The sequence below is a fragment of the Neopsephotus bourkii genome, unplaced genomic scaffold (assembly GCF_033783945.1).
Source record: "Neopsephotus bourkii isolate Nb327-2 ecotype Australia unplaced genomic scaffold, CSIRO-AGI_Nbou_v1 NB_1768, whole genome shotgun sequence".
Taxonomy (NCBI): domain Eukaryota; kingdom Metazoa; phylum Chordata; class Aves; order Psittaciformes; family Psittacidae; genus Neopsephotus; species Neopsephotus bourkii.
Genome location: NW_026902242.1, coordinates 761,470 through 777,748, shown reverse-complemented (window position 1 = coordinate 777,748; position 16,279 = coordinate 761,470). Strand labels below are relative to the sequence as shown.

The 16,279-nt window shown below is 45.3% G+C and overlaps 1 protein-coding gene across 6 annotated transcripts in view; it reads left to right on the top strand.

The window, feature by feature from the left end:
* Window positions 1-604: 604 nt before the first annotated feature.
* Window positions 605-16,279, top strand: part of TRAF3IP1 (TRAF3 interacting protein 1) — a 76,158-nt gene continuing 60,483 nt past the window's right edge. For 5 of the 6 annotated variants that reach the window (XR_009729377.1, XM_061379180.1, XM_061379177.1 and 2 more), the window contains exons 1-13: window positions 605-672; window positions 3,452-3,668; window positions 4,023-4,090; window positions 5,248-5,361; window positions 6,600-6,764; window positions 7,182-7,328; window positions 10,532-10,675; window positions 11,603-11,731; window positions 12,618-12,719; window positions 13,061-13,168; window positions 14,002-14,323; window positions 14,888-14,969; window positions 15,712-15,883. Coding sequence is in view for 5 of the 6 variants with exons in the window: in XM_061379180.1 (XP_061235164.1) it covers window positions 3,470-3,668; window positions 4,023-4,090; window positions 5,248-5,361; window positions 6,600-6,764; window positions 7,182-7,328; window positions 10,532-10,675; window positions 11,603-11,731; window positions 12,618-12,719; window positions 13,061-13,168; window positions 14,002-14,323; window positions 14,888-14,969; window positions 15,712-15,883 (1,752 nt within the window). In the remaining variant the exon portion in view is untranslated. The remainder of the gene's footprint in view (window positions 673-3,451; window positions 3,669-4,022; window positions 4,091-5,247; window positions 5,362-6,599; window positions 6,765-7,181; window positions 7,329-10,531; window positions 10,676-11,602; window positions 11,732-12,617; window positions 12,720-13,060; window positions 13,169-14,001; window positions 14,324-14,887; window positions 14,970-15,711; window positions 15,884-16,279) is intronic. The other variant, XM_061379178.1, reaches the window with a different exon arrangement.

The window sequence follows — 16,279 nt, the reverse complement described above, 5'->3', positions numbered from 1 at the left end:
GTGCCCAAGCCAGGCATGAAGAGGAAGCTGTCGGAGATGGGAGGCAGTGCCAACAGTGGCTCTGACGGTGCAGAGCCAATGGAAGTAGACCAGCCTGAAGAGCTGGAGGAGCCCATGGAGGTGGATCCACCTAATGACCACAAAGAGTGCCTAAAGGGGCTGCAGGAAACCTGGAGAGGGGCTTTGGACAAGGGCCTGCAGGGACAGGACAAAGAGGAATATCTTTAAGGTCCCTTCTAACACAAACCACTCTGTAATTCTACGATTGATCTATATCCCTATCTTTGTTTTCCAGTAGGGCTGATGATGGTTGGGTAGGTTTTTGGTGTAGCTGGGTTGGTCCCATCTCTACCAGCCCCCTCATCGCACTGAAGCAGGAGCGGACCCGCTCCAACCCCTGGCCGCCGAGGCAGCGCAGGCCGCAGGGTCTCCATGGCAACCTGTTCCACTCCACCCCTTGCCGCTGCTGCGAGAAACTACAACTCCCAGCATGCCCCTCGGGGCGGCCCCGCTGCCGGCGGGGCTACACTACGACTCCCAGCAGGCTTTGCGCCCGGGGCCACGTTGCCGGACGCTCTTAGCTTCACATTGGTGCCTATGCCCGGTGGTTCTTTGGTGCCTGGTGCAGAAGGGACTCTCGGCCTGTGGAAGGGGAGCGGCGGCTCGATCCAGGTATGTGTATCCCCAGAGCCGTGCCCGTCCCGGAGTGCTTTGCGCGGCGCCACAACAAAGATGGTGGCGGCCGCGGCGGTGTGAGCGTGTCTGGTTCTAGTGCTGTCGCTGAGCGGTGAGTCCGTCCTGGCCACGGAGGGGGGACCGTGCCCGGGAGCTCCAGCGCTGCGGGCCATAGGCGCAGGCACTGGCCCTCGGCTTCTCGTTGGGGCCGGTGACACCGCTGGGCCCAGCTTCTAAGGGTGTTGGAGAGCATACGGGAGGTCGAGAGAGGAGGGGGAAGCCGGATGCGTTCAGCCTGCAGACAGGAAGGCGAGAGGGAGATCGTGCTTCCTGAAAGGAGGATGTGGTAAGGTGGGTCTGGATCTTCTCCCAGAGAACAAGGAATAGGACAAGAGGAAATGGGCTCAAGCTGCACCAGGGGAGGTTTAGTGGAGATGAGGAGCAATTCCTTCCCCAGAGGGTGCTCAGGCATTGGAACAGGCTGAACAGGGCAGGGCTGGAGTCACCGCCCCAGCAAGTGCTCACAGACTGTGTAATGAGGCCCTCAGTGCCATGGGTTTTTGGTGGCCTTGGCAGTGCTGGGGAATGGTTGGACTGGATGAGCTTAAAGGTCTTTTCCAACCTGGTTGAGTCTATGATTTACTGCTGTGAGGAGAGCATAGGTGCAGCCTGATTCTGGTAGGGCATGCACTGGGGTAAGATGAGAGGTGCCAGACCCAAGTTGCAACACAGAAGTTTCCCATCAGACGTAATGAATGTAAAGCAGGGACTTAGGGATCTCCTTACATTGAGTTATCCTAACTTTGGGAAGGGCAAGGCCCTATTAAACAATGTGGTGTAAGTTATCCTAGCTTTGTGGGCATGTTGAGCTAGAGACATCATCCAGAGTTTGGTTCTAATTTGTGTATTATTTTTAAGGGAAGGAAGCTGTTGGCAATGCTTTGAAGATCCAGGAATAAAGAGTGAGGGAGGATTTGGCACTGTCCTGCTGAAGTCCTTCTCTGGAGCGGTGGGTGGGTAGGTGGGTACAGTAGACTGTCAGTTCATTGCTGTCTCCTAGATACATGCCTCTTTATAGTGAACAAGCCTATTGGGAAGAAGCTGTTGTGCATTCCAGTGGGGAAAAATGGGAAGGGTTATAATCTTTGCTTAAATGACAACTTCCACTAGACCAGGTTACTCCAAGTCTCATCCTGGAAGTTAAGGAACTTCTTAATGTTCATTAAGAAGTGGCTCCAGCTGTGTTGTTATGTTTTGTGGGGCTTATAAGAGGACATCTACTGTAGGAAGTACTGAAGAAGTGTTCTAGAACAAGCTGAGTGAATCCTGCCATGCTTCTTCATAGTCAGCTGCTCTTGAGCATACCCTTTTGCCTAAAAACTTCTACTTGGGAAGGACTGAATGTGCTTAATGTAATGCTATCTTATACAAAGAGTTTTAGGGTGTCCTGTATTCATGTGTAACAGTCGTCCTCCTCCTTCTTAGTAGCTGGTGCAATGCTGTGTTTTTAGCTTCATCCTGAGAACAACGCTGATAGCACACCAATGTTTTTAGTTGTTGCTAAGTTTTGCTTACTCTGATCAAGGACTTTTCAGTCTCATGCAGTGAGGAGGGGCAGGGGAAGCCAGGAGGAAGCAGAGCCAGGACACCTGACCCAAACTAGCCAAAGGGGTGTTCCATACCACAGCACATCATGGCCAAGATAGAAACTGGGGGCAGTTACTGGGAAGGGCTGGATCGCTGCTCGGGTCAGAGGAGGTAGATAAGGATAATGGAAGATAGGGGCAAGTTCAGTTGTAGGAATGAAAATGTCTTGGGAAGAAATGTCTGAGTGGAATATGATAAAGGTCTGTAAAATTGCCCACAGAGTGAGGGTTAACAGGGGAATGACTATTCACTGCTTCAAGATAACTCACTGGTTACACACTGCTAATGCAAGAGCTACAATCACATAAAGTTATGGGGGGCTGAAGTACAAACCAAATGGAACCGGCTTTGGGAGTCCTGGTATGTGTTAAGAGTTTTCAAAACTTCCAGAAGTGACTGGAAAAACTTCCATAATAATTAGTGGCATTGAATTTCTGGCTCAACCATCTGAAAGCAAAGATAATGTTTTCATAGAAATTATAAAAAATACAGTGCTGTTTTTACACTTACCTTATGGCCAATAGTAGGGACAAATTACTTCTGTGCATAGATTTGTTGAGAGAGTGGTTGAGTGTGAACAATTTGAGAGGCTTTACGCACCTTTCCCACAGGGAACAGGGCAACTTGAACACTAGTTAATGCTGGATTGTTTAGAAGGACCTGTTTGTTTTGCTGTCTGTGATTTTACTGATCCAGATTGAAATGTGATCTATTTGCTTCTGGTTAAAAGGCTGTTCAGGCCTGTGCTACCATAGAATAGTTAGGGTTGGAAAGGACCTTAAGATCATCAAGTTCCAACCCCCCTGCCATGGGCAGGAACACCTCGCTCTAAACCATATTACCCAAGGCCTCATCTAACCTGGCCTTGAACACTTCCAGGGATGGAGCATTCACAGCCTCCTTGGGCAACCTATTCCAGTGCCTCACCAAATAAATGCTTTGAATTCACTCCTTTTTTGTTAAATTAGTGCATGCTTTTGTATGGATCTGACATTAATTTTTAGAATGACTAGAATGAGATGAAACAAATTCTTCAGTCAGGGCTGAGAGGTTCATCTTGGAGGATTAGAGATGGATGCATTCAATTGCCTTTTTTTAATAGTAAACACATTGTTTCATATTTTTAAAGGACTCTTTTACCTTCACAATGTTTGGGGATTTATTTGAAGAGGATTTTTCGTTTATTTCCAACAATCATTGTGGGAAAGGGAAGAAATCAAAGCCCAGAGATTCTGAGCCTCCAGCTCCCAGGGATTTCACCAACCTAAGTGGTATCAAAAACCAGGGTGGGACCTGCTACCTCAATTCCCTTCTGCAGACCCTGCTTTTCACACCTGAATTTCGAGGTAATGTGTCCAAACTGGTCTTAAAATAAGGTTGGAATTGATATTTTACAGTGGCTTGCATTTGTTAATGGTAAAGAAACACTGCAAACACAGAAAGGTTATTGCTGTCTGTAAAGTGGTGTTCCTTTTCTTAATGCAGCCCCTGATTCATGAGAAGATACTTTGCCATTGAACAACTTCATGCTTAATTCTGCTTGATTGTTGTAGCTTTAACCAGTTGCAAAGTTGAATGATGTCCAGAAATGTTGTTAAATGTTTCAGTTGCCAAAAATGCCTGGCATTTAAAACACAATAAATCTCTAAAGAGGGGATATTGTCTTCTTTTTAAATAGGCATTTTTCTTTTCAATTGCAGAAGCGCTCTTCTCTCTAGGACCTGAAGAACTTGGGACTCTGGATGATAGCAGTAAGCCAGATGCAAAGGTATTTAACTTTTTATTCTCATTAGCCACAGCTGAATGTTAATTCATAGAATCGCTGAGTGGTTTGGGTTGAAGGGAACTTAAAGATGGCCCAATTCCAGCCCCCTGCCGCAGGCAGGGACACCTTCCACTAGAGCAGGTTGCTCCAAGCCCCTGTGTCCAACCTGGCCTTGAACACTGCCAGGGATGGGGCAGCCACAGCTTCTCTGGGCACCCTGTGCCAGCGCCTCAGCACCCTCACAGGGAAGAGCTTCTGCCTAAGAGCTCATCTCAGTCTCCCCTGTTCTGACAGGTTAAAGCCATTCCCCTTGTCCTGTCCCTACAGGCTCTTGTCCAAAGCCCCTCTCCAGGTTTCCTGTAGCCCCTTTAGGCACTGGAGCTGCTCTAAGGTCTCCCCTTCAGGAGCCTTCTCTTCTCCAGACTGACCCAGCCCAGCCCTCTCAGCCTGGCTCCGTAGGAAATACTTGTCACCAGTTTAAATAAAAATCTAACTAAATAATATGTGCAGCCCAGATGCCTGCACTCAGCCTCTCTGAAGGTTTAACAGCTCACCTATGCGCAAGGTGGAACAGGACTGGAATTTAATCGCTGTTTCAAAAGTGCTTCCTAAAGCTGATTACAAAATTTCATTCCTTAATTCTCAGGTTAAAGTGATGCAACTGGTTGCTCGGAAAATGTATTTCTTTGCAAATCCAAGATAACTATAGGGAGCTGATCAATGTGACATTAGCTTGTGACGTGAACTGTTCTCCTTCCCATCTCATATGTTGTATGTGTCCCACCAAATCCGTTACTGACCAAGGAGTAGCATATATTAAATCTGTACGTCATGATGTTGTTGCAGCTCTGTTGTTGGGGTTTGCTATTATGGCAAATAGCAGAGAAAGTTGTCCTTTTTTTTTTTTCTATAGTGAATTAATCTTTGCAGATCTGCAAAACCCATCTTCCATGGCTGTATTTGGATGAGTGTGATGAAACACTAGATTTTTGGGAGCAAGCTCTGATGTTTTGTTCTGAATTGAGTAACCTGTGTTCTAAAAGCAATAGACAGTGATGGTTTATTACATGCTTTGTATGAAATGATTTTTCTCTTTATTGAAATAAAGGGTTTGAGGACCCTTTCTCATCTCTTGGCTATATTTTGGGTTTTGTTTCTAGGTTCGAATAATTCCATTACAACTTCAGCGGTTATTTGCTCAGCTTTTGCTCTTGGACCAGCAGGCCGCATCTACAACAGACCTTACAGAGAGCTTTGGCTGGAGCAGTCATGAGGTACAGTTACCGTCAGTGACACCAGCACTGAGAACTTCTCCTGAATGAAGATTTATTTTCTAAGTCTAATATTTAAGAAATATCTTAAAATACTTCAGGTTGTGGAGATAGCATTGAATTGTATATGTATGAACAGTATTGTATACTGTTGTTTACACATGGGTGGGAACTGGATTGAGAGCAGCCCTGAAGAGAAGGACTTGGGGGTGTTGGGTGAGGAGAAGCTCCCCGTGACCCGGCTTCAATGTGCGCTTGAGCCCAGAACTCCCCCGTGTGCTGGGCTGCACCCCCAGAGTGTGAGCAGCAGCTCAGGAAGGGGATCCTGCCCCTCTGCTGTGCTCTGGGGAGACCCCCCCCGCAGTCCTGATCCAGCTCTGGGGCAACGGCACAAGAAGGATGTGGAGCTGCTGGAGCGAGTCCAAGGGTGGCCACAGAGATGCTGCGAAGGCTGGAGCAGCTCTGCTCTGGAGCCTGGAGAAGAGAAGGCTCCTGAAGGGGAGACCTTAGAGCAGCTCCAGTGCATAAAGGGGCTGCAGGAAACCTGGAGAAGGGTTTGGGAAGGGCCTGTAGGGACAGGACAAGGGGAATGGGTTTAACCTGCCAGAACAGGGGAGATTGAGATGAGCTCTTAGGCAGAAGCTCTTCCCTGTGAGGGTGCTGAGGCGCTGGCACAGGGTTCCCAGAGAAGCTGTGGCTGCCCCATCCCTGGCAGTGTTCAAGGCCAGGTTGGACACAGGGGCTTGGAGCAATCTGCTGTAGTGGAAGATGTCCTTGCCTGTGGCAGGGGGTTGGAACTGAATGAGCTTTAAGGTCCCTTCTGACACAAACCATTCTATGAAGTACATACCAGTTTACAGCAAGCAACAGAAGAAATTTGGTGTTAGGTACGATTTCAGTAGCTTTTCCTTTGTGTTTTTACAGGTTATTATTCAACAATAATTAGGGGCCTAGTCCTCAAATACTTGATATTCTTACCTGAATTGAACTTTGTAACTCATCTTAGGGTTTAGTCTCAGTCCATTCAAGTGAAAGTGTCCTATGTGGGTTATAGTTTATGTTCTTGTAGTAACTCGAGCATATCTAAATTAAGAATAACAATAATAAAGGTAGCAATTTACTACTCAAGGAAGTAAATGCATTGGTAGTCATTGTCGCAGCTGTCTTTGTCACGCTTAACATACTTAAGCAATAAGGAAAGCAGATGACACTGTTGAAGTTGTTCTGGTTTCATCCTGCAGGAGATGAGGCAGCATGATGTGCAGGAATTGAATCGGATCCTCTTCAGTGCTTTGGAAACATCCCTTGTGGGGACTTCAGGTCATGACCTTATTAACCGACTGTACCATGGGATTGTTGTCAACCAGATTGTGTGTAAAGAATGCAAGAACATCAGTGAGAGACAGGTAAAGCCACACAGTGCTCCAGGAGAGGTTTGTGTTCAGTCGCTTGAAGATCCTGTCAAAAGTTCTTGGGGTTTTAAACTCCAAAAATCAGGACATCTTTCTTGAGTGTCACTGGTGGTCATGTTGAACCTGGGTACTGTGTGTTGGTTAGGGCACTGCACACTTGAACACAAGACTATTATGCATGACTTTAAGTCTTGGCTGGCACTTTCTAAACCACCTAAATGTGTGACTTAGAGGTGACAAAACAAGTGGTATTGCATCTTCTGAGTTTGCAAGGATTGCCTTTAGTCGATGTAGTTAGCAGAGAGCTGAACAGTGAGGTAACAACAGTAACATTTCTTTAGAGTCTTTTGTGCTTCCTGTAATTTAAAAAAGGTGTGTTTTACCTTCTTTTTCTCTTGTACTTCTGCATAGGAAGATTTCTTAGACCTAACTGTGGCAGTAAAAGGCGTTGCTGGCTTGGAAGAGGCCCTGTGGAATGCATATGTGGAAGAAGAGCACTTTGAGAATGAGAACTTGTATCGTTGTGGAGCCTGTGATAAACTTGTTGAAGCTTCCAAGGTAATGCACGGGTGATTCTCAATGTTCAGTTTGCTAACAGGAACTCTGTTTCCATTGCTGTGTCTGGCTTTGGGCATTGCTTTGATCATTTCAGAGCTAAAAGATCCACTAGAGCATAAAGAAAAGCTTAAAACAGATCCATATAATGAAAACCAGGGAAATTCTCCCATTTGGGTTCTTCATGAGAGAGGAAAATAATCAACAACTGTTGCTGTGCACAGAGAAATGGGATCTGTTGATCCATCTATTGCCATGTTCCCCTGACACTGAACAAGTTCTTCCACTGATAAAGTAACACTTTAGTAGGTATTTTCAGTATCTTCTGTAGTGCTATAGCCTTCATGTGGATAAGAATGTCTTCATGCAAGGAACCTTTCGGCTCTTCTAATGTGTAGGACGCTGTGTATGTTTTCACCATGTAAGCCTGTGCCTCTCTCATCTGCCAGCTTACTTCTGGTATAAGCACCACCACTTCATGTCCTCTCTCGCTGAGCTTTTCAACCAGTGGCTGCATGCTAAGCCAGTGACTTCTATCCATAGGCAATACCAGGAGTTTCCCTCCATCTGAGAGGCCAGGAAGGATGAGAATGAAAATCCAGGCAGAGCAAAGCCTCAAAGTCATGTTCCTGTGGTCAGAATAAGGACTGGGAAAGTCTTTTTCTTCAGGATGTAGCTTGAAGGAAGCTGATGGGCTTATATGCTGAGTGGTCTGCTTTGTAATTCACTGTCTTTCTGTTCTAGTGAATGATTTACTGCTTTCATCTGTCCTCAGCTGTGGGTGAGATCTGTTGGTTTTCGGTTGTGTTTTCCTCATTACTTGTAAAGCCAAATACAGTGACCACCCTTTCCTGTGCTGAATTATCAAAGTTTTGTGCTCAATGGAGAACTGTTGACCTTAAGTCTGTGATGTTCACTGAGAGGGGTCCCCAGGAGCTCAGGGGCATCCACGCTGGAATACTTGTCTCTGCCGAATTCCCTGCCTTCACCCTTGGGAACCCTGGGAAAGCTTCAGATGCTTGACACTTGCTGACATCGGTATTCTCCAGAAGAGTTGTATTTGTGACACTTCGTGCTTTGTGAAGTGGTAGCCTGGCTGCTAACACTGGTAACTGTCTGTATGCCAGTGCAGCCTGCAGCATCCTCGTGCTGACAGCTTGGCCTCTTTGTTGCTTTACAACAGTTTGGACTGGTTTCTGCAACAGCGTCATTAAATTAAAGACCTCTTATGTGACTTGTTGTCTGTCCCCTTAGCCAGGGCCAGGGAAGGGCAGCCTAGTGAAAGCTTTATGGGACTTGTAGGTCCTTGAATTGCATTTACCCAGAAAAAAGTGGTATTTGCTTTTCTTCTGTGTTAGTTTTTCATGTCATGTCTTTTTTTCCTATTAATCCCACTATTTTTTGTGAAGGGAAAGCAAGCATAGGCTGTTAGTGCACTCTGCCTTTGATATACTTTGCCCTCTTCACAACAAGAAAGCTCTTTGCCCTACTGCTGGGATTCTTCTGCAGCAGGATGAGTGCCATCCAAACCTTGCAGCCCTCTGGATGCAGGAGTGGGTGCAAAGGCAAGCCAAGGCCAGGCAAGTTAATCAGTGACTCATGGCTTGGTTGCAAGGGCTTGGTTGCATTAAACTTTGCTGGGTTCAAGGGAGCGCAGGGTAGTTGCTTACCTCTTACATGTGCTCATGCAGTGGGAACTCCGAACTCGGGTAGGAAGCCACATAGCTGGGGGATGCTGAGGTGTGGATGGACAAGGTCAATGGAGAGGAGCTGTGCTGAAAGGCTGGATCAAGGAGGAGGGATGTTGTGTCAGCATGAGTGGTGCCTGTGGCTCTGCTGGTGCAGTGTGTGTGATCATCGCAGGCTCTAGTGCTAAGAGAGTGCTCTGGCAGCAGGTGAGGTGCCAACTGGGTCATTCCAGACTCGTTGGCAGCATTAGGAAGCCCAGCAGTGTGCCCACCTGCCCACAGCTAGCCGGTTTCAAAGGCAAGATGGCCAATACCAATCCACTCCATTCATCCCTCCCTGCAGTACTCTGTGGGTCTTTGGATGTATTCTTCCCCCTTTTTTTGTCTTGGCCTCTAGAGATGAGTTTAAGAATCTCATGTTCCAGAATTGATCAAATATCCATGGTACAGTCTGATTTTTCAACCTAACTTGGGGAGAACTTGCAAAATCCTTTGTTGCCAGTAAGCTCTGCAATATAGTCTTCACAAGTGATGCAAATGGAATACCTAATTCAAGGGTTTTCTAATACATATGTGTATTCCTGGGAGGCTGTTATGTCTCTGCAAATGAAGAGTTGGTTGGAGACATTGGAAGGGCTCAGAAGTGTGTTCACTGAATCCACACTTGCATTCAGAGGTGATACAAGATGGTTGGTTTCATTTCACACCAGGGTTCCTTATGTGCTCATGCCTGAAGTTATTTGATCTTGGTTGATGTTTTTCCATATTAAAAGGGATTATGTTGGCTTTCCTGCCTTGAAGGTACTCTTCTGTATAAATGAACTCTTAACTCTTGCTTGGTTGCTCTGTGTCTGACTGTAGGGATGTTGTGGGTCCAGCTTGGCCCTGAGCACTGCCAGGGATGGGTCAGCCACAGCTTCTCTGGGCATCCTGTGCCAGCGCCTCAGCACCCTCACAGGGAAGAGCTTCTGCCTAAGAGCTCATTTGAGTCTTCCCTCTGGCAGGTTAAAACCATTCTCCTTGTCCTGTTCCTACAGGCCCTTGTCAAAAGCCCTTCACAGGGAAGAACTTATTTCTAAGATCTAATGTAAACCTCCTGCCAGTTGGTGGCAGGGGCTGGGAAGATGCTATTTACTCCAACTTCACAAACTCAGGTGTTTGGGGCAGTTGATTCTTAGGGAAGATCCAAGAAAATCCTCACACCAGAAACCTGTAGGTTATGGAAATGGAGTTATTGAATAGAATTTCAGCAACATCCTCCTTTATTTTCTGTAGCAGGATAAAGGATAGGAGTGGTGATGACTGAGGAAGTTGTAAGGCTTAACAGAGGGGAAAGATGTGCATTGCTTTTAGGATATGTAGTTGGGAGGGAAATTGGAATAGGGAATTGAGAAGACGTTTTAAAACTGAATACACTGACTTCTTGTAATGAAGCTTTGTTAAAGAATAGCTGGGCACAGCAAGGGGGAAACCCTCTTTTGTTCTAACTGCTGACAGTGTGTTTAAATTGCTTTCCAGTCTGCTAAACTGCGCAAGCTGCCACCCTTCCTCACCATCTCCCTCCTGAGATTTAACTTTGACTTTGAGAAGTGTGAGCGATACAAGGAGACGAGCTGCTACACGTTCCCCAGCCAGATAAACCTGAGGCCTTTCTGTGAGCAGGTTTGTACTGTTAAACATGTTGGAGTTTCTATGTATTCAGCTGGGAACTAATATCTCAAGGTCAAGTTCTGTTTTAATTGGCATTTTGTCAGGGAAAGGGTATTTGAGAAGCTTTGTGGGTTTCTCCTCTGTCCTTTATTCTAAATCTTTGGAATTCCAGTTTGTTTTCAAAAGGCCGTTTTCTGACTGAGTGGGAAGTACCTTGTAGTTATGTGAAGGGAAAGGGTGTAATCATTATTTAGAGCTTAACCTGACATTCCCTTGAAAGGAAGTTTATCACCTCGAAATGAAATCCAACTGGTTTTTGTATTGGTATTGCCTGATAACATTGTGGAGAAATTCAGCTATGTTTTAATACGGTTTATGTGCTTGGAGTTACCTGATTTTTCTGAAGGATCTGTCTTTGCATCATACCTCTGTATTTTGATTATAAATAGAGCTTGAAAATATATAAAGTATATACTTCATGAAGGCACTAGTATTGAAAAAGACATTTTCTTACTGAGATGTTGCAGTACAAGCTTGCAAACTTCTGTGTTTGCATTTGAGGAAGGTCTTTCCCCTCTATGTGCTTTGTGCATATAAATGTGTTGCTTGTTTTTCTCTAGTCTTTGCTGCAAAATAAGCCTGGTTTAGAACAAACAGGTTGAGGTATTCCCTTATTACAGCAATATGTCATTGTTTTAAACCTTGAATTTCCAATGTTGTTCAGAATCATGCTTAGAAGGTTGCTTAAGGAGCCTTTATCTTGGTCCGTGGTTTGTGTCAGTCCATACTTGTGTTCCTCAGTGCTGAAAAGCCATTTCAGTCTGCACATGCAAATGCACCTTCAGAAGTACCTGAAGTGATGCTGATGGTGTAAAAGAGGCCTTGTGTGAAAGACTTACTGATGTGTTATTGTTACTATTATTGTTTTTCTTTTTAAAGACTGAAATGGATGATTCAGAGTACATGTATGAGCTCTTCTCTGTTATTATACACAAAGGTGGCTGCTATGGAGGACACTATCATGTTTATGTCAGAGATGTGGATGACCTAGGAAACTGGCAGTTACAAGTAAGTCATAAAGGCTTTTTTTTACCTTGCTTGATAGGTCTCATTTTTCAGAAAAGCATTAAGAGGTAATGGATGAAGTGTACATCCAAATAATTAGTATTTGAGTGAGGCATTTGGTCTCTTCCCTCATGGAGAAGGCTCGTTTTGCACAGTATGCAATGTCTGTCAAGATTTTGTTGCAGACTGTAGCTTTCTGATTTGCTGAACTGTCTCACATAGAAATCATGGAATCACAAAGTGATTTGGGTTGGAAAGGAGCTTAAGATCATCCAGCTCCAACCCCCTGCCATGGGCAGGGACACCTTTCACTAGAGCAGGTTGCTCCAAGCCCCTGTGTCCAACCTGGCCTTGAACACTGCCAGGGATGGGGCAGCCACAGCTTCTCTGGGCACCCTGTGCCAGCGCCTCAGCACCCTCACAGGGAAGAGCTTCTGCCTTATCTCCAACCTGAACTCCCCCAGTTTCAGTTTGATCCCATCCCTCCTTGGTCCTGTCGCTACAGTCCCTGATGAAGAGTCCCTCTTCAGCATCTTTGTAGCCTGCAGACACTAAGGACACCAGAATTGCACACAGTGCTGCAAGGCAGGGGTCTCAGGCTCAGTTTTTCCTTCCTGCATGAATCCTATCTTTACTCAAGACCAGCACAGTTATTGTAGTGGATGACTCCAGATGCCTGTTCGTAAATATCACAAATGATCTTTTTTTGTTTAAGAGAACGAAAATAGATTCTGAATGCCACAATTCAGTAAATAGCAGGTGGCAGAGTCGGCTTATCACAACTGCTTCCTACTCTGAAATTATGCCTGCTAACTTTAACAGACTATAATGAACTCCCAGTCCTGCATGTGAAACAACACTATTTGTGAGTCGTCTTTTTCCTTTACAGGAAGAAGAGGATAAGTTGATTGAAGATAAGGCTTTAACAGATACCGAATATGCCAAAGAAATAGAAGACCCATTGGCAGTCTTAAAAGGGATTTTGTCAGAGGTATGGTATGTAAAGAGTTTATTCCTTTGATTTTGATAGTGGGAACCCTAGGAGGTGGTGGTAGTTTTTGCACAAGTGGGCAGGTTTATGTGTACAGAACTCTTCAGAGCATTGTGAAGCATATAAAACTTGTAACTTAACCTGCTTTAATGCTAGTAAGAGGTCCTTCATTCACTAAGGGCCCTTTCTGAGTATTTAAGTGCTTACTGAAGCTGTTGCAAGAGGTGGTGTGACATTGGCTTGTTAACAAACAGGAAGCACTTCAGAACTAGATACCTGTGTGTGTGTCCCTTGGCTTTTGTAACCTTCGTTATCCTCATTTTCAATTTTGTTTTTTGTAGGAAGAAGCTAAACAAATACCTGTGGATCAATTGGGGCAGAAATTATCAGAGAAGAAAGGGGTGTCCTGGAATAAGAAGTACCGAAAGCAGTATGGACCATTACGAAAGGTAATGTGCATGTATGTGAGTTTCTTTTGTACTCTTAAGATCACTTTCCATTTCTATTCCTATTTGAATAGTAGTAGGATGATAATTGCAAGTGCTGGTCCTTGGACTAGCAAGGTAGAACGTGTAAAAGAGGTCACTCTGCTCTTGTGAGACCCCACTTGGAGCACTGTGTGCAGTTCTGGTGTCCTCTTTTGGTGTCCTCGGCATAAGAAGGACATAGAGCTGTTGGAGCAAGTCCAAGGGAGGGCCATGAGGATAAGTAGAGGTTGGAGTGGCTCCTGTATGGAGCCAGGCTGAGAACACTGGGGCTGTTCAGTCTGGGGAAAAGAAGCTGTGTGGAGACCTCAGAGCAGCTTCCAGTGTCTGAAGGGGGATACAAGGATGCTGGAGAGGGAATCTTCATCAGGGACTGGAGTGATAGGACAAGGGGTGATGGGTTCAAACTGAAAGAGGGGAAGTTCAGGTTGGAGATAAAGCAGAAGCTCGTCCTTGTGAGGGTGCTGAGGCACTGGCACAGGGTGCCCAGAGAAGCTGTGGCTGCCCCATCCCTGGCAGTGTTCAAGGCCAGGTTGGACACAGGGGCTTGGAGCAACCTGCTCTAGTGGAAGGTGTCCCTGCCCATGGCAGGGGGTTGGAACTGGATGAGCTTTAAGGTCTCTTCAACCCAAACCAGTCTGGGATTCTATGAAATACATGTGGAAGCGTCATAAACCCAAGTTTGAAATGATGGGGTTTGTGTGTCAATTTGAGGATGAGCATGTGAAGTAGGCAATTCAGGTTGCTTATATTGAAAACTGGGTTTCTTTTTCATCTTGCCTTTGCTTTTGTTTTAGTATCTGCAGAATCATCCTCAGATTTTTGAGTTCAGCCCTGATGAAAACAAGGTTGGTCTGAAGGAAAAACACAAGCTCACTGTTAAGTCAGATTTTCAAGGCAAGGATCTCCAAAGCCCTCCTCAGAAGAATGATGTCCAGTGGGACTCAGAGAAAATCCCTCCAAGGCTAAAGGACAGTTCTGCTGGTTGTCATTGGTTTGATCTGAATGATTCCAAAGTTCAGCCCATCAAGGAAAAGGATATTGAGAAACAATTTGAGGGGAAAGAGAGTGCCTACATGCTGTTCTATCGCAAATCTCAGTTAAAAAGGCCACCTGAAGGTACACAAAGCTCATCTTTATGTTCTGGGGGCCAGCTTCATTGGCACTTTGTTTTCGGGAGGGTAAAGGCTGTTGGGCATAGTTGCAAGAACTGAAGATACAGATTTCCTTCTGGTGATCATTTGAAGAAAGGGTTAACTGAAGAATACAAGGTTACCTCCAAGGAGGTGGTGGCCAATTAGTTGGCTGTAGCTGACTTTAGGCCAGGTTGGACGGGGCTTGGAGCAACCTGCTCTAGTGGAAGATGTCCCTGTGCGTGGCAGGGGTTGGAACTGGAGGAGCCCTAAGGTCCCTTCCAACCCAAACCAGGCTGGGATTCTAACATCTTCTAGAAGAAATATAAGATGTTGCTAACAGTGTTGATATATTTGTTTCCCTTGGGAAAAAATGCTGGGATGAAGTTAAATCATCTTGCAGTTTAATTTTCTCTGTTAGGAAAGGATACAACATTATGGCTCTGAATTTTCAATGGTTACTGTACTGTAATATCTCATCTTGATCACTTGTTTGCCCAAACACATGTTGAGCAGCTTCAGTAAAACTAACCTATGGTATTTTTTGCAGCACGAGGAAATCCAAGGTACAAAATACCCACACACCTTCTGAATGAAATGAATGCTGCTAATACTGAGCTGCAAAAAAAGAGGTATATTTATGTAGCTGTACCAATCTCTTGAACAGCTTTCTTAATCTGCAGATCTCCAAAGGGACTTAAATTGAATGAAACTCAAAATAGAGCCAGATTCAAGAGAGTTTGAGATGAGCTCTTAGGCAGAAGTTCTTCCCTGTGAGGGTGCTGAGGCGCTGGCACAGGGTGCCCAGAGAAGCTGTGGCTGCCCCATCCCTGGCAGTGCTCAAGGCCAGGTTGGACACAGGGGCTTGGAGCAACCTGCTCTAGTGGAAGGTGTCCCTGCCTGTGGCAGGGGGTTGGAACCAGATGAGATTTAAGGTACCTTCAAACACAAACCAGGCTGGGATTCTGTAAGGGTATAGGTATAAAGAGGAAGACATGGTTGTGCCTGTGCTGAATCAGTGTCACTGCACTTGTTCTTTCTCTGCCTTTCAACAGAGTACTGATCAGCAACACAGTCTGAAAACCCCTATTAACCTCCATATCCCTAAAGATCAAGTTTGTCATAGTGTTTAGAAATGTTGACTAAGTTGTAGAACTACCCAGAGCATACTGTTAAGAGTGCTTATGTGGAGGATGTCTCTGTATTACACGTCATCTTTGAACACCTCTTTGCATACTTCTTGAAGAAGCACAGAATGTGGCAGTCAATTTAGCCATGAGGGTAACAGTTCAGGCCACAGAAGCATCTCTGAGATAAGACAGCCATTCATTGGGGTTAAATTCCCTGCCTTACTCCTGTGTTCTTCTTCCCAAGAGCGGAATGTGATTCAGCCAACAACGGCATTGATGTACATCTCCACTTGAGCTCATGTTATACGTTTCACAATGGGGCTTTGCACCCTGCGCTTACTTGGAAAGAGAGTGTTGTGGATTTGACTATTGATAGAAGGAAAACACTAGGAGACCTTCGGCAATCAATATTCCAGGTATTTGCTGTATTAAATGAACTTGGATCCTTAGTTTTCACTTGGGCCACAAGGAGATTTCCAGAGGTATTTGTGCTGCAATTTTTATCTCATTGAGAAGTTTTCAACAGTAAAGATAGTTAGAGGGGGACTAAAAGCCCAATTTATAACATGCTTTTTTAGAGAGATTTACATCAAAGCTAACTCAGTGTCAGGAAGCACTGTTTGCTTTCCTTGTATCTCCCATTCTGGCTAGTGTCCACTTGAATCTACTTTTGTCTCTTTGGTGACAGGCCTGAAAGGCCAAGTCCTAAATGCTTGAGTGTTTCCTGCATTCCTGGCCTGGTTGAGATAAATCTCTGTAACTTGTTACTTATCACCCAGTGAGTTTGGTAGCCAGGCTGCAGCAGTGCTCAG